Source organism: Artibeus jamaicensis, unplaced genomic scaffold (assembly GCF_021234435.1).
Source record: "Artibeus jamaicensis isolate MK-2021 breed Jamaican fruit bat unplaced genomic scaffold, CSHL_Jam_final scaffold_2172, whole genome shotgun sequence".
NCBI lineage: Eukaryota > Metazoa > Chordata > Mammalia > Chiroptera > Phyllostomidae > Artibeus > Artibeus jamaicensis.
The window spans coordinates 3241991-3263967 of NW_026522031.1; the positions used below are offsets into that span (position 1 = coordinate 3241991).

At 43.0% G+C, this 21977-nt stretch overlaps 1 pseudogene and 3 gene segments (V, D, J or C); all 4 read left to right on the forward strand.

The window, feature by feature from the left end:
* The first annotated feature begins 1085 nt into the window (after positions 1-1085).
* On the forward strand, positions 1086-1737 carry LOC119048490 (probable non-functional T cell receptor beta variable 23-1). The segment is given in 2 exon segments: positions 1086-1166; positions 1268-1737. Coding segments are annotated over 2 exon segments (456 nt in total).
* A 5534-nt stretch (positions 1738-7271) lies between these two features.
* LOC128626083 (T cell receptor beta variable 24-1-like) lies at positions 7272-9202 on the forward strand. The segment is given in 3 exon segments: positions 7272-7377; positions 7509-7854; positions 9169-9202. Coding segments are annotated over 3 exon segments (429 nt in total).
* Positions 9203-12471: 3269 nt separating this feature from the next.
* LOC119052930 (T cell receptor beta variable 24-1-like) lies at positions 12472-13145 on the forward strand (annotated as a pseudogene).
* Positions 13146-19512: 6367 nt separating this feature from the next.
* Positions 19513-20342, forward strand: LOC119056305 (T cell receptor beta variable 24-1-like). The segment is given in 3 exon segments: positions 19513-19554; positions 19712-19823; positions 19960-20342. Coding segments are annotated over 2 exon segments (432 nt in total).
* The last annotated feature ends 1635 nt before the right edge of the window (positions 20343-21977 follow it).

A 21977-nucleotide genomic window follows, 5' to 3' on the forward strand; every position in this document is an offset into this window, starting at 1 on the left:
AACAGCCTCATTGAACAAACGGGAGGGGTAGTGAGAAGTTCATGGTAAGATACTCATCAAGATGTTGATATTACTTATTTGGAATGGGAAGGGGAGGAGGAAGAAGAAAGTAAGCAAAAACAGGTCACAAATAAACAAGTGCACTATTTGAAATAAAGGATGATTGAGAGAAAAATCAGCATGGAAAAGAGAAGCTATTTAAAACAAACACTAATAAGTAAACAAGGTATAATACACCTGAAATATCAAGAAGGTGAGCTATTCCATAAAGGAGTGGCTAGTTTCCAAATCACACAAGCAATAACAGCAGGGATCTGCATTATATGAAAAGATAATTAGATAATTCATCATCAAAAGCAGTGCCCAGTTCTGAGTTAGAGGCTGATGTTCACATCGGTGATAGAAAACATTTTTCAGAAACTGCTAATAGTATATTTTGTATCTGTTTACCTATCTATCTATCTAGAGAAGGAAAGATCTGGAAAGAATATCACTGGGGTGTTTACAATGATCATCTTTGCCAGTGATGTATGGTGTTTGATTTTATCTTTATTGTCTAAGTTTCTAAAATTTATATCTATTGTTTCTGTTGGTAAATACACACACACACACACACACACACACACACACACACACACACACACATATACAGAGAAAATGTTTTAAATAAAAAGTTTTTAAATGAATAAAATGCCCTGGCTGGTGTAGCTCAGTGGGTTGAGTACAGGCCTGAGAACTAAAGGATGTTGGTTCAATTCCCAGTCAGGGCACATGCCTGGGTTGCAGGCCAGTTCCCAGCAGGGGATGCATGAGAGGCAACCAGACATTGATATTTCTCTCCCTCTCTCCTCCCCTTCCCCTCTAAAGATTAATAAATAAAATATTAAAAATAAATAAATAAAATTTAAAAATAAATGAATAAAGTATAATGAATAAAATATAAACTAGTCATATTTGCTGAGCTGGAATAAAAGCCTTCCTTCTGATACCAGGAGGCGGTTTCGCCCAGCACCACAAGGCAGTGACGTGACAGCTATGAGTCTGCAAAGTGCTCCCGTCACAGGAAGCTTGCAGATGGGCATAAAAAGCCTCCTTCTTTTGCCACTTTAGTGCCACCATGGGCTGCAGGCTGCTCTGCTGTGTAGCCCTTTGTCTCCTGCGAGCAGGTGAGTCTTCACCCCAGAAGAAAAATCCTGTTCTGGGTTGGCCAACCCCCTTGCCAGGGTCCCTCCTGAGCTTCCTGAGCTCATTTTTTCCTCTGTTACAGGCTCCAGTGATGCCCAGGTCATTCAGACTCCAGGACATCTGGTCAAAGGCAAAGGACAGAAAGCAAGGATGGACTGCACCCCCCAAAAAGGACACCCCGTTGTTTACTGGTATCAACAGATCCCGAAAAAAGAGTTTAAGTTTTTGATCTCCTTTCAGAACGAAGATATTCTTAATCAAATCGAGTTGTTCAAAGAGCGATTCTCAGCGAATTGCCCCAAAACCTCACCGTGCAGCCTGGAAATCCAGTCCTCTGAAACGGGCGACTCAGCTCTGTATTTCTGTGCCAGCAGCCAGTCCACAGTGCTGCAATGTCAGCTCCTTGCAGTGCACAAACACAACCTGGGCACAGCTCAGGGAGCAGCTGGCACGTTGGGCTGTAACAGAAGCCAACTGGAGTCAGCTTGAGCCACGGTGGAATTTCACACCAGGCTAATGTGTGCGGAGCAGCAGTCAAGGAATGGTGAACAGACCACTCTGGGAAAAAGCAAAACAAAAATAAAGACAGTTGGGCCAGGGTCTGGAATGGCTGTCCTTCCAGCTCTCATTTCTTTCTCTTATTCTGTCTGCTACCTCTTTTCTTTCCCTGTCATCTGTCTTTTTCCTTCCAGTCTTCCTGACAATGATAAGATGGCCACTAAAAGTCACAAATTCAGCGGTCACCATCCCATCACACTGATCAAGAGCAGCCCAGTTCTTTCCAAACCTGGGTTTAAAATCCCAGGGTCAACAGCAGGCTGGTCATGACCCAGCTGTGCAGAGTACACACCTCTTGTCTCGTATGTGAGCATTTAAAGTCACGTGAATCTGACTTTATTGTGTGTGGAATTTTCTCTTGGATTTTCCACTCAGCTCCACGTGAGGGAAACACTTCATTATTTTTCTGTATGAACATCTAGTTTGTTTCTCCTAAATGACGCACAGTGTCCATTCACCCTCCCCTAGAGACAACACCCAATTGTCCTCCAGTTTCTGGCCAGCATTGAAAATGCTTGTACAGATAAGCTTTATGTACCCAGGATTGCAGGATTACACGCCCAGAATCGGGGTTGCTGAGGCGTTGAGATGCTGTACATGTGCTACTTTTATGAATCCATATTACCACTAGAGGGCTCTTCAGAATTGCTGTGAGACTCAATACCACAGAAAAGTGGGTGAGACACCCTCTGTGTACGGCATTGCCCAGTTTTCTATTGTTGCCAGTTCTAGCCATATAAAAAGGTTCTGATCTTTCTCTTTTGCCCCCACCTTCTCCCAGAACACATCATTGTAAATCTTTACCATCAAGATGCAGATGACAATTTTAAAAAATAGATAAAAATCAAGAATGAGAGAGAGAAAGAAAACAATTATTTTGTATTTCTGCACTACTCACTGGGGACTTTTGAATTCTGACCAGCCCGAGTGGACAGACCTCATTGAATGCCTTGGGCATGCCCTCAGGAAAGGAGCTCCCCCAGAGTTCTGAGTCGGGCACCCCAGAACTGCCCTAATGGGGCCTCCAAGGGAATCCAGATGATCTGCCAAGAAATTAACTGCCTTTTAAGGACAAATATTTTGGCACTCTCTAAATAAAGTCAAGAAAAATAAAAGCCAAACTAGACTTTCAACATCATAGTAGCATCCATAATTCCAATCATATAATGAAAAGGTATTAGACATGGGAAGAAATGGAAAAATATGACCTATAGGTAGGGAAAAATTGACAATAAAATCCATCCCAGAAATAATACAGATGTCAAAAATTTCAAACAAGACTTTTAAGTAGCTATTATAAAAATATGTTCAAGGATTTAGAGGAGAATATGGTTGTAATTTGATCAACTCGTAAAAGCAATTAATCCATAGCAATTAAGAAAAAGGGTAAAAGACATACTAGTGATAAAAATGGATATCTCTATAGGTACAACAGACATTAAAATGATGTCAGAATATCAAAAATAAGTAGTGCCAATAAATGAAATAGAATTACTTGAAAAACACAACCTACCAACTCATTAATGGTAACATTAGAAATGTAAACATTCTCTGCAAAGGAAATTGAATTATTAATCAAAAATACCCCCTCAGAGAAAACTACAAACCCAGATTCCTTTCCTGCTGGATTTTTGTCAAATATTTAAGGAAAAAAAGCCAATTTTACCTAAACATTTCATTAGACCATAAAGATAAGGGAATACTTCCCAGCTCATGATGTGAAGCCAGCAAAATCTTGATGGCAACATCTGACAAAAATATTACAGAGAAATATCCTATGTGATCATAGATGAAAAAACCCTTCCCAATACATGAGCACACCAAATTCAAACATGTGTATACATATATAGTGATAATACATCATAACCAGTAGCTTTATTCCAGGACAAACAATGGGTTCACTTTCAAAAATCAATGTATTTCATCATTTTAGCAGAATGATGAAGAATAATTATTCAACCTTTTCAACAGATGCTGAGAAAACTTTTGACAAAATTCAGTACACATCTAATATCCACACTCTCAGCAAACTGCTAATAGAAAAGCAGTTTGTCAATCTGATGGAGGGGAGCAATGAAAAATGTACAACTGATATCCTATTTAATGGTGAGTATTGAACACTTTCCTCCTATAATTGGGAATAAAGCATGATATTTTCTCTCGCATTACAATGCTTTCTTCAGTATTATATTGGAGGTCTTAACCAGTGTAGTAGGCCAAAAACATGACATAAAAGTCCCAAATATTGTAAAGGAAGAAACAAAATGATCATTATTCTTAGATTACATGCTTGTTTATATGGAAAACCTTAAGGAATCAATGAACCACAAGTAGAAAAAATGAATGAATTTAGCAAGATCACAGGACACAAGGTCAATAGAAGAAAAATCAAGTTTTTTTGGACTAGCTGCAAACAATCAAAATATTAACTTTCGGGAAAAAAATATCATATACAATGGTATCAATAAGAGGAATAAATTTAGCAAGAGATGTTTAACGTGAATCTACAAACCACGCAAAGGAAATAAAAGAAATTAATATGGAAAGATATATCATGTTTATGGGTTGAAAATTTTAATGCATTAAGATAGCAATTTTCTCAACAAATGATGTTGGAACAACTGGATAATCCCGTGGAAAGAACTAAACACTCCTGGTTTGTGATACCTTGAATAAAAATCAGTATAAGATGACTCTTAGGGCTAAGTGTAAAAGCAAAAAGTACAAATCCTGTAAGGGAAAATACAGGGAAACATCTTTGTGAATTGAAGGTGGGTGAACATTTCTTATGACATAGAAAGCCAACCAGTAGTAAAAAGTCACTTCGCATTTGGCACACTTGGTGCCAGAGGGTATTTGTTTCACAGACCAATAATTCACAAATGAGAGGAGGAAGTGGGCCCATAAACCAGGCTGACAGCCACACAAGTCATATTCTCCCCCGTAGTGAGAGATTTTTTTCATGTTTTATTGATTATGCCATTACAGTTGTCCCATTTCTCCCCCTTCATTCCCCTCCACCCTGTACACTCTCTCCTACCCACATTCCCCCCTTTAGTTCATGTCCATGCGTCACAAGTTCTTTAGATTCTATATTTCCCATACTGTTCTTGCCCTCCCCCTGTCTATTTTCTACCTACCATCTATGCTACTTATTCCCTGTACCTCTTCCCCCCTTCTCTCCCTCCCCCTCTCCTGTTGCTAACCCTCCATGTGATCTCCATTTCTGTGGTTCTGTTCCTGTTCTAGTTGTTTGCTTAGTTTGCTTTTGTTTTAGGTATGGTTGTTAATAATTGTGAGTTTGCTGTCATTTTATTATACATGTTTTTATCTTCTTTTTCTTAGATAAGTCCCTTTAACATTTCATAAAATAAGGGCTTGGTGATGATGAACTCTTTTAACTTGACCTTATCTGAGAAGCACTTTATCTGCCCTCCCACTCTAAATGAAGGCTTTGCTGGATAGAGCAATCTTGGATGTAGGTGAGAGCTTTTGACCCACGCACCGAGGGCCCTCCCCGTTCAGTTCCATCACCATCCAGCTTTGTAGTCTCCTCCATCCATTTCTCTGATAATAGTCTTGCTCGCCTGCTCTGGCCTAGATCTGTTCCCAGAGCGAATTCTGCTTCTCCTCTCCTTGCCCTGCATCTACAAACTTCTGTAGGAATCCACTAGACCTGAGTCTTTGTTCTCTCATCCAATGTGACCCCCAAGTGTAGCAATAGTTCAGCTCCCATATCTCTTTTCCACTTAAATCACTGTCTCCAGCAGGGGGCAGCAAAACAGCGTGTTGAGTCTAACAATTGCAAATTAGGGCACTATTTTTCCTGCTAAGGACAAACCCAAAATGATAATATTCATTATAATTATCCTGTGTGTATTAACTGAGACCCTAAATAAGCAAGTTATGGGAATAAGTCCACATTCCTCTTGGCATTACTAATGGCTAACTCTACCCAGAAAGAGATTAAAAGGGAGAGAACATTGATTTATGTCATAAAGAATGTATACAGCAGGTGTAAAACATGCCAGGGTACTCCTAAGTAAAGCCACAGCTATGTGAAATAACAAAAAAAAGGTAGAAAAATAGATGGAGAAGAAACAAGAGAGGCCAGAGTTGGTACTTATCAAAGGTGGGGCAGAAGGGTTATTATATTAATATTCCTAATTTGCATGTATTAGAAACTTTTACAGTCAAAAGGAAAATATAAAAAGAAAACTTTCCTATCATGAGCATTGGTTAATTACATAGACAGGGTTTCACACCATTGTTGTAGCTGTGGTATGTTTTATAGCTGTTGTGTTGAAATATTGAACATTTTCCTTCTAGTATCAGGAACAATGTTATGCTAAAATTAACTCTCTATTCAACTATCTTCAGTTAACTCAAAAATATGAGTGAAGGTGATAAGTATTTCTTGGAAATACATACACAGATTAAGTAAATACCTTTATGCAAGGAGTCGATATTTTTAGTAATAGTCTTCATGCATAAAATGTTGATCAGATAGGCAGCAGCCATTAGAGAACAGTGTGGCAATTGGGAACACAGTTAGCAGTATTGCCTTTCTAAGAAAGAAAGGTAAGGAAAAGATAGGAAGGAAGGAAGGAAGGAAGGAAGGAAGGAAGGAAGGAAGGAAGGAAGGAAGGAAGGAAGGAAGGAAGGAAGGAAGGAAGGAAGGGAAAAAAGGAAGGAAAGGAAAGGAAAGGAAAGGAAAGGAAAGGAAAGGAAAGGAAAGGAAAGGAAAGGAAAGGAAAGGAAAGGAAAGGAAAGGAAAGGAAAGGAAAGGAAAGGAAAGGAAAGACAGATCAGGCCCTGGCTGGTGTTGCTCAGTGGATTGAGCACCTACCTGAGAACCAAAGGGTCACCAGTTCGATTCCCAGTCAGGGCATATGCCTGGGTGGTTGGCCAGGTCCCCAAGAGTGAGTACGTAAGAGACAACCACACACTGATGTTTCTCTCCCTTTCTTTCTCCCTCCATGCCCCTCTCTAAAAATAAATAAATAACATCTACTTAAAAAAGAGAAAGAAGAAAAAAGAGATCAAGAAAACCCTTCAAGCTTTACAGTAACTATATTCCAAATTGCATTGGTCACCCTGATAGGAGCTAGAAAAAAAATTAACAAATGCAGAAAGAAGAGAAATATTAGTGTTGCAACCCTCCAATGAGACCAGATTCCCTTTATTTGAAGAGACCCTGAATTGTAGTGACAGCCTCTCCATCTGGGAGAATGATGCTTCCCCAGGCAATCAACACAGTCAGCCCTGAAACAAGAGGGAAAGGCTGGCCTCTAGGAAGAGACTGCAAGGAGACCCAGGAGGGGAAGAGAAGGATTACGAGCCTCAGCCTTCACTGACACAGGACAGAGGGTAAGTAAACCCGAGTGCCACCTGCCTGAGCAATAAAGGAGGAAGAAGGTTGGACCTTTGAGGGGGAACAGGAGGCGTGCCTGTACCTTCCTCTCAGGCCTAGGAAGTCCTGAGGGCCATGACATCACTCACTGAAGCCTTGCAATGTGCTACGTCCCTGCCCTTATCCCCCAAAACTCAGAGGTGGAAACACCTCCGCCCTGCCTCTTCCTGCCATGGGCTCCCTGCTCCTCTGCTGTGTGGCCTTTAGTCTCCTGGGAACAGGTGAGTTTGGGAAACAGATGGGCACCCCTGCCTTCAATCTCATGGGTCCTGGCTGGTGCTTCCCCCTTGAGGCTGCAGTGAAAGGACCCTTCCTTGGCTCTGTCTCCAGTTCCTGTGTGGATTTCCTCCAGGATTCATGGATGCTGGTGTTACCCAGTCCCCAAGGAATAAGATTGCCAAGACAGGAAACAGCATCATTCTGGAATGTTCTCAGAATAAGGGCCATGACTACATGTACTGGTACCGACAAGACCCAGGAATGGGGCTACGGCTGATCTACTACTCCTTTGATGTCAAAGACATTAACAAAGGAGACATCCCTGATGGGTACAGTGTCTCCAGAACTGAGAAAGCCAAGTTCTCCCTTTCTGTGAAGACTGCCAGCCCCAGCCAGACAGCTGTTTACTTCTGTGCCAGCAGTTACTCACACAGCAGTTCTTGGCCACCTGCTCTCTACACAGAAAGACAGGCACATGGGTGAGTCACTTGCTCAGAAGGCACACAAGGCTTCCTGCATGTGGGATGTGGGTCCTGAGAGCTCTGAGTAGTTGATGCTGAGTGAGCCTCAGTCTGAGCCATGGGCCACCTTGGGTCAGTGTCTCAGCAACATGATCTCTCTCACTCCACAGGCTGGACTGAACCTCTCTCTGGTGCCCCCTGACCCTCTTCATCTCTCCTTTCATTTTTAGACCTTGATTTTTTTCAATTACAGTTTACATTTGGTATTATTTTGTATCAGATGCAGGTGCACAGCACCGAGGTTAGAAAACCATACACTTCACAGTGTGGCCCTCCCAGTATTCCCACTACCCACCTAGGCCCACACATAGTTTTGACCTCATGACTGATTCTCTTCCCTGTGCTGTGCTTTCTCTCCTCATGTCTCTTCTCCAACTACTGACTTAGACTCTTAATCTCTTCACCCTTTTATCCAGTCCCCCAAGTGCCCTCCCCTCTGACAACCACCAGTCTGTTCTCCGTATTGATATGTCTGTTTCTATTTTGTTTGTTCATTTATTTTCTTCATTGGCTTCTACATAAGAGTGAAATCATATGGTGCTTGTCTTTTTCTGCATGACTCATTTCATTAATATTCTCTGGGACCATCCATGCTGTTATATACATTCTATTTCATGCACAAGTAAATATATAGTAAGGGTCATGAACATCTATACTGATATCAAATATATATATATATATATATATATATATATATATATATATATATATACACACACACACCACACTTTTTATTTCTATTCATTATGCACAGGCACTTGGGTCTTATCCACAGCTTGGCTGTTGTAAATACTGCTGCAATGAACATAGGGGTGCATATATTCTTTTGAATAGGTGTTTGGGGTTTCTTTGGATATATTCCCAGATTGGAATCTTTTAACCAAAATATTTGTCATCAATAAATCAATAAAGAATAAATGTTTGCCAGCATGTGGGGAAGAGGGAACCCTCAAACACTGTTGGTGGGAATCACACTGGAGTGGCCAATATGGAAAGCAGTATGGAGGGTCCTCAAAAGACTAAAAATGGAACTGCCTATGACTCTTTATCTCTTCCAGTGGGTCTAGCCCAGTAGTGTTCTTCTAGAAGAATGACCCTGAGCATTTTGCAACAACATCATGATTTTCAATCAGAGCATTTCTCACTATCTCAAATGCAGTGTGGTTTTTAGTGGTGCTTTTGCCTCTGTCTCCACACACTGTGCAATATTCCCCACTCTCTTCTGTTCCTGCCACAAGCCCCTTTATCCTGCCAGCCCTTTGTCTGTCCCAGTTCCTCCAAGCTCAACCCCTGCATAGGCCTGTAGCTGGTTGCACTTATTCTAACAAGACATTGACTCCCTTGTTCTCTGAAATTTCATTCTAAGTCTATTTAATTACCATTAAAACTGACTCAGAAGCTGAAGTCCAAGTACTAGACACTATGGTCTATAAAAGCTATCATTCATCTACTGGGTCACACTTCAATCTCTGCTGAGATTCATCAGAACCAGCAGGAGCAGACAGACTGGTCTTATTATCTGGATGGACTGAGTTGCAAGAAAGTTTGCCAGCTCTCCAATGTGGAGCCAAAGCAAGGAGCTGGGAGCTTCTGCTTTCCCTCAAGGCATTGGGGTGAACCCTTGGCTTCCCTGCAGGGGGCTCTCTGGGAGCCAGTGAGTTATATTCTTTCCAAGACTCTATATTCTTTAATTTCAGAGTGATGTCCCTCCAATTTCCTATTCCAGAAGAGTACCATGCCGGACTTAGCCAGGGAAAGACAGAAGTAAAGAAGGGAAGGAGGGACAGAAGGAAAATAAACTCAATATGACTTCAAGTAGCTCCTCAGGGATTTCTTCCAAATGACATGCTCTCTGAGTTCTGGTCCACATTTGTTTAATTCCCCCAAGATACCACCCTGCCTTAAATTGACTCTAAAAGGAAGACAATGCATTTGTTTAAGCAGAGTTATATCAGAAGACTAAGAGGACTGCAGAATGAGAGAGGGTGTTTCATTGGCTTAAAACTATGTTGAGGCATATGTACCAATTGCCTTTGATAATTCCTGTATTGGTTTTAGGCACACAGCAGAGTGTACAACATTGAGGCATACAACAATCCTGCATTGTTGACATGGAGCAGTTCTCAGCAGCTGATCCAGAGTCTCCACTGGCTCTACCTGAAAGCTGGGCCACATGGCAGTTATTCCAGTGCCCTGAGATATATGGGCTTTTATCAACTTGTCACTCAAATCCCAACTTCTTACACTTAGAACAACCACAGCCTCTCTCCTTCTTGTCTCTTTAAATTCATCAGAAAAATCTTCCCAAATCTCTTCAGTGTCTATTCACCCCTTTTGCATTTTTTCCAGCAGGGGTCAGTATCATCTTATTTACTTATTTTTCTTCCTCAACACTTTCTATGACCTTAAGCCCAGCTTTCATTAATGACTTCAATGATCACCTTTCCCTTAAAGGAGCCCCTGGTGGGACAAAGCTGTTTCAGGATTCGGCAGGTCATAATGCTATATTCCTTTAGGACACATGAGAAAGCAAGGGTGAGCAAGGGCTTAGGGGAGCCATGTATAAAATACATATCCTCAGAAAACTAAAAATGAACCTGCCTTTGACCCAGCAACTCCACTGCTGGAATTATACCCTAATAGTCCTGAAATACTAATCCAAAAGAACCTATGCACCCCAACATTCATAGCAGCACAATTTACAATAGCCAAGTGCTGGAAGAAACATAAGTGCCCATCAGTAAATGAGTGGATCAAAAAAACTATGGTGCATTTACACAATGGAATAGTGCACAGCACAGAGAAAGAAGGAGCTCCTACTCTTTAAAACAGCATGGGTGAAACTGGACAGCATTATGCTAAGTGAAATAAGCCAGGCAGTGAGGGACCAATACCATACGATCTCACCTTTAAATGGAACGTAATCAACAAAAGAAAAAAGCAAACAAAGCCCTGGCTGGTGTAGCTCAGTGGATTGAGTGTGGGCATGGGAACCAAAGAATGGCCGTTCCATTCCCAGTCAGGGCACATGCCTGCATTGCCGGCCAGTTCCCAGCAGGGGACTCACGAGAGGCAAACATACATTGATATTTTGCTACCTCTCTCCTTCCTTTCCCCTCTAAAGATAAATAAAATCTTTTTAAAAAAAGAAAGAAAAAAGCAAACAAAATATGACCAGAGACATTGAAATTAAGAACAATCTAACAATAGTCAGAGGGGAGGGAGGAGGGGTCACTTGGGGGAACGGTTTCCAGGAATTCGTATAAGGGACATGTGGACAAAATCAAGGGAGAGGGTGGAAGCAAGGGAGGGAGGTGGGATAGACTGGGGTCGGAGGGAGTGGTGTAGGGAAAATGCAGATAACAGCAATTGAACAATAACAAAGTAATTAAACAATAATAAAATAAAATATGTAAAGATTGAAGAGGTGATCCCCAGGTAGTTCAGCTATAAGAGTCCAAATCCAAAACCCCAGATCAGCAGGATGTGAGCAAGGGTTTTATTGAATGTCAAGTGCGGGTCCTGGTGAAATAGGGCAAAGAGAACTGTGACGGGGAAAGGGACTCCCGGGATTCATCTTTGAGACTCTGAATCAAAGTCAAAGACTGATGTTGAGACAAAATGAGGAAAAGAGAAGAAAGAGGATAGCACTTGGTTTGGATGCTCTTTTCTCAGCAGCATCTCTGCATCTCAGCCTTCACAATGGCCCCTGGAACATCACTTCCTTTTACAACTCCCCTAATATGGACAAAGCCTGCTAGTACAGCCTCTCCAAGCTCTGCAGTCCTCACCTTCATAGCTGGTACAACAGTTGCAACTTAATGTTTTGTAAGAGAGTAGAGACTTGAGTTAAGATCAGTGAACAAAGTCTCAGCCTTTGGATGTGACTTTGTATGTGAGGAGTAAGCAAAAATATGAGTCCTTGCCCTGCCTGGTGTGGCTCTGGAATGAGCACCAGCTTGTGTAGCAAAGGGTCCCTGGTTCCATTACCAGTCAGGGCACAGGCCTGGGTGGTGGGCCAGGTCCCTGGTAGTGGCCACCCAAGAAGAAATCACAAATTGATGTTTCTCTCTCTTTCTTCAACCATTCCCCTTTCCAAAAATAAATGAATAAAACCTTTTTAAAAAAGAAAGAAAGAAAAATAGAAAAACCTTTCAATCTTTATGGTGACTATATTCAAATTGTATAAACTACTATAATCTGAGTTAGAACAATATAAACAAATGAAAAAAGAAGAGAAATATTAGAGTCACAATTTTCCAGTGAGACCAGATTCTTTCTTTTTCATCAGTTTGTGAATTGTCCTGTAAGCCTATTCACCTGGGAGGATGATGCTTCCTGGAGAGGCTGCTCTCAGACAGAGAGAAGGCAAGAAAGCCACAGGAAGGGAAAAGCAGAGAGTAAGAGTTTCAGCCTTCACTGACACAGGACAGAGGGTAAGTAAACCTGAGTGCCACCTGCCTGAGCAATTAAGGAGGAAGAAGTTTGGACCTTTGAGGGGGAACAGGAGGCGTGCCTGTACCTTCCTCTCAGGCCTAGGAAGTCCTGAGGGCCATGACATCACTCACTGAATCCTTGCAATGTGCTACGTCCCTGCCCTTATCCCCCAAAACTCAGAGGTGGAAACACCTCCGCCCTGCCTCTTCCTGCCATGGGCTCCCTGCTCCTCTGCTGTGTGGCCTTTTGTCTCCTGGGAACAGGTGAGTTTGGGAAACAGATGGGCAACCCCTGCCTTCTGTCTCCTGGGTCCTGGCTGGTGCTTCCCCCTTGAGGCTGCAGTGAAAGGACCCTTCCTTGGCTCTGTCTCCAGTTCCTGTGTGGATTTCCTCCAGGATTCATGGATGCTGGTGTTACCCAGTCCCCAAGGAATAAGATTGCCAAGACAGGAAACAGCATCATTCTGGAATGTTCTCAGAATAAGGGCCATGACTACATGTACTGGTACCGACAAGACCCAGGAATGGGGCTACGGCTGATCTACTATTCCCTCAATGTGAAAGACATTAACAAAGGAGACATCCCTGATGGGTACAGTGTCTCCAGAACTGAGAAAGCCAAGTTCTCCCTCTCTGTGAAGACTGCCAGCCCCAACCAGACAGCTGTTTACTTCTGTGCCAGCAGTTACTCACACAGCAGTTCTTGGCCACCTGCTCTCTACACAGAAAGACAGGCACATGGGTGAGTCACTTGCTCAGAAGGCACACAAAGCTTCCTGCATGTGGGATGTGGGTCCTGAGAGCTCTGAGTAGTTGATGCTGAGTGAGCCTCAGTCTGAGCCGTGGGCCACCTTGGGTCAGTGTCTCAGCCACATGATCTCTCTCACTCCACAGGCTGGACTGAACCTCTCTCTGGTGTCCACTGACCCTCTTCATCTCTCCTTTCATTTTTAGACCTCGATTTTTTTCAGTTACAGTTTACATTCGGTATTATTTTGTATCGGATTCAGGTGCACAGCACTGAGGTTAGAAAACCATATACTTCACAGTGTGGCCCTCCCAGTATTCCCACTACCCACCTAGGCCCACACATAGTTTTGACCTCATGACTGACTCTCTTCCCTGTGCTGTGCTTTCTCTCCTCATGTCTCTTCTCCAACTACTGACTTAGACTCTTAATCTCTTCATCCTTTTATCCAGTCCCCCAAGTGCCCTCCCCTCTGACAACCACCAGTCTGTTCTCTGTATTGATATGTCTGTTTCTATTTTGTTTGTTCATTTATTTTCTTCATTGGCTTCTACATAAGAGTGAAATCATATGGTGCTTGTCTTTTTCTGCATGACTCATTTCATTAATATTCTCTGGAACCATCCATGCTGTTATACACATTCTATTTCATGAACAAGTAAATATATAGTAAGGGTCCTGACTATATATAATATTATATATATGTATACATATATAATATTATATATATATGTATATATATTGCACTTTTTATTTCTATTCATTATGCACAGGCACTTGGGTCTTATCCACAGCTTGGCTGTTGTAAATACTGCTGCAATGAACATAGGGGTGCATATATTCTTTTGAATAGGTGTTTGGGGTTTCTTTGGATATATTCCCAGATGTGGAATCTTTGAGTCAGAATATTTGTCATCAATAAATCAATAAAGAACAAATGTTGGCCAGTATGAGGAGAAGAGGGAACCCTCAAACACTGTTGGTGGGAATCACACTGGAGTGGCCAATATGGAAAGCAGTATGGAGGGTCCTCAAAAGATTAAAAACGGAAGTGCCTATGACTCTTTATCTCTTCCAGTGGGTCTAGCCCAGTAGTGTTCTTCTAGAAGAATGACCCTGAGCATTTTGCAACAACATCATGATTTTCAATCAGAGCATTTCTCACTATCTCAAATGCAGTGTGGTTTTTAGTGGTGCTTTTGCCTCTGTCTCCACACACTGTGCAATATTCCCCACTCTCTTCTGTTCCTGCCAGCAGCCCCTTTATCCTGCCAGCCCTTAGTCTGTCCCAGTTCCTCCAAGCTCAACCCCTGCATAGGCCTGTAGCTGGTTGCATTTATTTTTTTATTATTTTTTATTTATCTTTAGAAGGGAAGGGAAGGAGGGAAGGAGAGAAATATCAATGTATGGTTGCTTCTGGTGCATCTCCTGCTGGGAACTGGCCCCTGCTGGGAACTGGCCTGCAACCCAGGCATGTGCCCTGACGGGGAATCGAACCGCGATCTTTTGGTTCGCAGGCTCGTGCTCAATCCACTGAGCTACACCAGCCAGGGCTGGTTGCATTTATTCTAACAAGACATTGACTACCTTGTTCTCTGAAATTTCATTCTAAGTCTATTTAATTACCATTAAAACTGACTCAGAAGCTGAAGTCCAAGTACTAGACACTATGGTCTATAAAAGCTATCATTCATCTACTGGGTCACACTTCGATCTCTGCTGGGATTCATCAGAACCAGCAGGAGCAGACAGACTGGTCTTATTATCTGGATGGACTGAGTTGCAAGAAAGTTTGCCAGCTCTCCAAAATAGATCCAGAGCAAGGAGCTGGGAGCTTCTGCTTTCCCTCAAGGCATTGGGGTGAACCCTTGGCTTCCCTGCAGGGGGCTCTCTGGGAGCCAGTGAGTTATATTCTTTCCAAGACTCTATATTCTTTAATTTCAGAGTGATGTCCCTCCAATTTCCTATCCCCAGAAGAGTACCATGCCTGACTTAGCCAGGGAAAGACAGAATTAAAGAAGGGAAGGAGGGACAGAAGGAAAATAAACTCAATATGACTTCAAGTAGTTCCTCAGGGATTTCTTCCAAATGACATGCTCTCTGAGTTCTGGTCCACATTTGTTTAATTCCCCCAAGATACCACCCTGCCTTAAATTGACTCTAAAAGGAAGACAATGCATTTGTTTAAGCAGAGTTATATCAGAAGACTAAGAGGACTGCAGAATGAGAGAGGGTGTTTCATTGGCTTAAAACTATGTTGAGGCATATGTACCAATTGCCTTTGATAATTCCTGTATTGGTTTTAGGCACACAGCAGAGTGTACAACATTGAGGCATACAACAATCCTGCATTGTTGACATGGAGCAGTTCTCAGCAGCTGATCCAGAGTCTCCACTGGCTCTACCTGAAAGCTGGGCCACATGGCAGTTATTCCAGTGCCCTGAGATATATGGGCTTTTATCAACTTGTCACTCAAATGCTAACTTCTTACACTTAGAACAACCACAGCCTCTCTCCTTCTTGTCTCTTTAAATTCATCAGAAAAATCTTCCCAAATCTCTTCAGTGTCTATTCACCCCTTTTGCATTTTTTCCAGCAGGGGTCAGTATCATCTTATTTACTTATTTTTCTTCCTCAACACTTTCTATGACCTTAAGCCCAGCTTTCATTAATGACTTCAATGATCACCTTTCCCTTAAAGGAGCTCCTAATGGGACAAAGTTGTTTCAGGATTGGGCAGGTCATAATGCTATATTCCTTTAGGACACATGAGAAAGCAAGGGTGAGCAAGGGCTTAGGGGAGCCATGTATAAAATACATATCCTCAGAAAACTAAAAATGAACCTGCCTTTGACCCAGCAACTCCACTGCTGGAATTATACCCTAATAGTCCTGAAATACTAAACCAAAAGAACCTATGCACCCCAACATTCATAGCAGCACAATTTACAATAGCCAAGTGCTAGGAGAAACATAAGTGCCCATCAGTAAATGAGTGGATCAAAAAAACTATGGTACATTTACACAATGGAATAGCGCACAGCACAGAGAAAGAAGGAGCTCCTACTCTTTAAAACAGCATGGGTGAAACTGGACAGCATTATGCTAAGTGAAATAAGCCAGGCAGTGAGGGACCAATACCATATGATCTCACCTTTAAATGGAACGTAATCAACAAAAGAAAAAAGCAAACAAAGCCCTGGCTGGTGTAGCTCAGTGGATTGAGCGTGGGCATGGGAACCAAAGAATGGCCGTTCCATTCCCAGTCAGGGCACATGCCTGCATTGCCGGCCAGTTCCCAGCAGGGGACTCACGAGAGGCAAACATACATTGATATTTTGCTACCTCTCTCCTTCCTTTCCCCTCTAAAGATAAATAAATAAAATCTTTTTTAAAAAAAGAAAGAAAAAAGCAAACAAAATATGACCAGAGACATTGAAATTAAGAACAATCTAACAATAGTCAGAGGGGATGGAGGAGGGTTCACTTGGGGGAACAGTTTTCAGGAATTCGTATAAGGGACATGTGGACAAAATCAAGGGAGAGGGTGGAAGCAAGGGAGGGAGGTGGGATAGACTGGGGTCAGAGGGATTGGTGTAGAGAAAATGCAGACAACAGCAATTGAACAATAACAAAGTAATTAAACAATAATAAAATAAAATATGTAAAGATTGAAGAGGTGATCCCCAGGTAGTTCGGCTATAAGAGTCCAAATGTAAAACCCCAGATCAGCAGGATGTGAGCAAGGGTTTTATTGAATGTCAAGTGCGGGTCCTGGTGAAATAGGGCAAGAGAGCCGTGACGGGGAAAGGGACTCCCGGGATTCATCTTTGAGACTCTGAATCAAAGCCAAAGACTGATGGTGAGACAAAATGAGGAAAAGAGAAGAAAGAGGATAGCACTTGGTTTGGATGCTCTTTTCTCAGCAGCATCTCTGCATCTCAGCCTTCAGAATGGCCCCTGGAACATCACTTCCTTTTCCAACTCCCCTAATATGGACAAAGCCTGCTATTACAGCCTCTCCAAGCTCTGCAGTCCTCACCTTCATGGCTGGTACAACAGTTGTAACTTAATGTTTTGTAAGAGAGTAGAGACTGAATTAAGATAAGTGAAGAAAGTCTCTAGCCTACCTTGGATGTGAGGAGTAACCAAAAAATATGAGTCCTTACCCTGGCTGGTGTGGTTCTGGAATCAGTGCCAGCCTGTGTCCCAAAGGGTCCCTGGTTCCATTACCAGTCAGGACACAGGCCTGGTATGTGGGCCAGGTCCATGGTAGTGGGCACCCAAGAGGCAACCATAAATTGATGTTTCTCTCTGTTTTTCCAACCTCTCACCTCTCCAAAAACAAATGAATAAATTTCTTTTAAATAGAAAGGGAAAAAAAAGATAAACCTTCCAATCTTTTTTTTATTGATTATTCCAGTACATTTGTTCTATTTCCCCCTCCATTCCCCTCCACCCTTCACACCCCTCTTCCACCATCCCCCCCTTTAGTTCATGAACACATGTCTCAAGTTCTTTAGATTCCATATTTCCCCTACTATTCTTACCCTTCCTCCTATCTATTTTCTATCTACAGTCTATGCTACTTATTTTCTGTACCTTCTCCCCCCTTCTCCTTCTCCCACTCCCCTGTTGCGAACCCTCCATGTGGTCTTCATTTCTATGGTTCACTCCTCATCTAGCTGTCCTCTTAATTTGCTTTTGTTTTAGGTGTGGTTGTTAATAACTGTGAGTTTGCTGTCCTTTCACTGTTCATTTTTTTTAATCTTCTTTTTCTTAGGTAAGTCCCTTTAACATTTCATATAATAAGGGCTTGGTGATGAAGAACTCCTCAAATTTGATCTTATCTGAGAAGCACTTTATCTGTCCTTTCATTCTAAATGAAAACTTTGCTGGATAGAGCAATCTTAGTTGTAGGTGTTTGGTTTTCATGACTTGGAATACTTCTTTCCAGCCCCTTCTTGCCTGTAAGGTCTCTTTTGAGAAATCCACTGACAGTCTGATGGGAACTCCTTTGTAGGTGACTGTCCCCTTATCTCTTGCTGCTTCTAGGATTCTCTCTTTCATTTTAATCTTGGCTAATGTAATGATGATGTGTCTTGGTGTGTTCCTTCTTGGTTCCAACTTCTTTGGGACTCTCTGAGCTTCCTGGATTTCCTGGAAGTCTATTTCCTTTGCCAGAATGGGGAAGTTCTCTTTTACTATTTGTTCAAATAAGGTTTCCACTCCTGGCTGTTCTGCTTCCCCTTCTGGTACCCCTATAATTCGGATGTTGGAACATTTAAAGATGTCCTGGAGTTTCCTAAGCCTCTCCTCATTTTTTTTGAATTCTTGTTTGGTCATTTTTTTTCTCTTTCTGGTCCACTCCTTTGATTTTATTCCCAGTTTCCTTTCCATTACTATTGGTTGCCCTGTGCATTTCCCTTCATTTCAGTTAGTTTAGCCTTCATATGTTCCTCTAATTTGTGACTATAATCAACCAGTTCTGTGAGCATCCTGACCACCAGTGTTTTGAACTGTGCATCTGAAAGTTTTGCTATTTCTTTATCGCTTAGATTTATTGGCTCTGGGGCTCTGAGTTTTTCTTGAGCCATGTTTTGATCTGTTTGTGCCTGTTATGTATGAGGAGAGGCGCCTTAGGTGTTCACCAGGGTGGGGCCACCCAGGTCACTGGTTTGTGATGCTGTATGTGGGGGCGGGGCCAGAGAGGGAGCAATGGTGGTCCTCTCTGCTCTCCCAGTCCGCCTCACCACTAGCCCCGGCCTGCTTATTCGAGCACAAATGTGCAAGCCCGTTGCCCTGCACCACCAGGGCCTGCGCGATGGCCTGTGCAATCTGTCTCAACGCTGGCCTGTGGTTTACCTGTGTGCAAATGCGAGACCAACAGCAGATAGCCAGCCGTGTCTCTTCCCTGGGTTCCGCCCGTAGCTAGCCCACACCTGGGATCCGCGCCCTCGGCTGCCTGTGTACTGCCCGGGTGGGGGGGATCTTTTTTGCCCCACCCAGTCCACTGCTGGCTTCGCCCCTCTCATCAGTTTAGCTGAGTGGTTCATTGTTTTCGGACTCCATATTCGATTTTCTGTGTGGTTTGGTTGCGTTTATTGTTGTTAAAACTTTATTGTTTTTAGATTTGGTTGTGCTAGGACGCAAAGTGTTCCCACCTATGCCTCCATTTTGTCGGAAGTCCTCCCTTCCAATCTTTATGGTGACTATATTCAAATTGCATAAAGTACTCTAATCTGAGTTAGGAAAATATAAACAAATGCAGAAAGAAGAGAAATGTTAGAGTCACAATTCTCCAGTGAGACCAGATTCTTTCTGTTTCATCAGTTTGTGAATTGTCCTATAAGCCTATTCACCTGGGAGTATGATGCTTCCAGGAGAGGTTGTTATCATACAAAGAGAGGACAAGAAAGCCACAGGAAGAGAGGAGAGTAAGAGTTTCAGCCTTCATTGACACAGGACAGAGGGTAAGTAAACCAGAGTGCCACCTGCTTGAGCAATAAAGGAGGAAGAAGGTTGCTGGACCTTTGAGGGAAGACAGGAGATGTGTCTGTACCTTCCTCTGAGGCCTAGGAAGTCCTGAGGGCCCATGACATCACTCACTGAATCCTTGCAATGTGCTAGGTCTGTGCCCTGCATCCCCCAACACTCAGAGGTGAAAACACCTCCACCCTGCCTCTTCCTGCCATGGGCTCCCTGCTCCTCTTCTGTGTGGCCTTTTGTCTCCTGGGAACAGGTGAGTTTGGGAAACAGATGGGCAACCCCTGCCTTCTGTCTCCTGGGTCCTGGCTGGTGCTTCTCCCTTGAGACTGTAGCAAGAGGACCCTTCCTAGGCTCTGTCTCCAGTTAGTTCCTGTGTGTTTTTTCCCCAGGGTCTATGGATGCTGATGTTACCCAGTCCCCAAGGAATAAGATCACCAAGACAGGAAACAGTATTATTCTGCAATGTTCTCAGAATATGGATCATTACTACATGTTCTGGTACCGACAAGACCCAGGACTGGGTCTACAGCTGATCTACTACTCTGTCGATGTGAACGACATTAACAAAGGGGACATCCCTGATGGGTACAGTGTCTCCAGAACTGAGAAAGCCAACTTCTCCCTCTCTGTGAAGACTGCCAGCCCCAAACAGACAGCTGTTTACTTCTGTGCCAGCAGTTACTCACACAGCAGTTCTTGGCCACCTGCTCTCTACACAGAAAGACAGGCACATGGGCGAGTCACTTGCTCAGAAGATGCATCAGCCACATGATCACTCTCACTCCACAGGCTAGACTGAACCTCTCTCTGGTGTCCACTGACCTTCTTGATCTGTCCTTTTATTTTTAGACCTTAACATTTTTCAATTACATTTCAGTTTACATTCAGCATTATTTTGTATCAGTTTCAGGTGCTCAGCGCAAAAGTTAGAAAACCATATACTTCACAGTGTGGCCCTCCCAGTATTCCCACTACCCACCTAGGCCCACACGTAGTTATCACCTCATGACTGACTCTCTTCCCTATGCTATGCTTTACCCCCTCATGTCAATTCTCCAACTACTGACCCATTATGGATATGACGTTAGTAACATGGAGAAAGTACTGCCCTTTTGAGTCCACCATCTCCAGAATGAGAAAGGCACGTCTTCCTCTAACACTGTGTAGACCGGCCCTTCTCAGCCATCTGGGTACCTCTGTGCCAACAGCCAACACAGTGCTGCTCAGCACCTACAGCCTGCACAAAAAGCATAGTCACAAAGGAGAGGATGTTCCACCTGCATCGGCCTCCCAGCTACAGAGGCTACTGTGAATATTCCCAGATTCCTCAGCCCCAAGGGGCCATTGTGGTCTGAGCATCACTCTGAGCAGTCTCTCCCAAGCTGGCAGATGCTGGGCCAGCGGTCAGGACTGATTCCTCCCCTGTGTCTACCTACAGTGTCAAATTGGGCTTGCACAATGTTGTTCTTTAATATGAGCATGATATGACCAGACAGTTGCCTATGGCCACCTGCAGGACAGCCTTTGCTAGCCGAGGGGCAGGAATAGGTTCTCATGGCTTTCTCCTCACGCCGCCTGTCTCTGGTTCGTGGTTCCTTCCTCACACACAGCTAGTTACTTCCCAAAGTCCTAAACCCAATCCCTCTTCCCACAGCCTCAGGTCCTCATTCCACTCCTCCTCATTCCATGCTTTCATGGAATGAGGCCTCACTTTCAGCACTCTACCTCTAAAGCACTGGAGTTTTACCTAAATCTCCATGAGACAGAAACTGTGGTTGCAATGCTTCTTCTTATGGGAACACGCCAAATCTTAGAGACATCAGTCCCCACCTGCATGGGACTCAACTTTGAACAGGCAACTTGCAGGCAAGGGACAAAAGTTTAGCCATCAGTTCAGGGGCCCTGCATCTGCTAAGACGGGGTGAGTGTGGGCTCACCTCTGTTTTGAGGCTTCAGAGAGTAAAGCCAGGCAGAGTCTTCCTTGGTTCAATTGGCTCACCATGGTACTAGTTATTATTCAGATATTCACTAGAATATGAATTAGACTTATCTGGTCATGTTTTAGTCTTGCCAAGCTACTTAGTCTCTCTAAAGATAATTTCCTAATCTTTAAAATGAACTCAATAATCCGTGGGTCCCAGAGGTATTATTTAGTCGAGAGAATGTATATGGATTTGGCTAACACCATCCCTAGCACAAAAGTTAGACTCTATAATAAACGACAATGTTAGGAGCAGTGCTACTAGTTAACCACTCTTGAAACTTTAGTGAGTGATTGCTGTGTATTAGGCATTTTTATAACCACCGAACGTATTAACTTATCTAACCCTCACAGCAACTCTATAAGGGCTGTCTTTGTGTTACCACAAACTACAGGCAGTAAAATTGAGACACAAAACAGTTCATT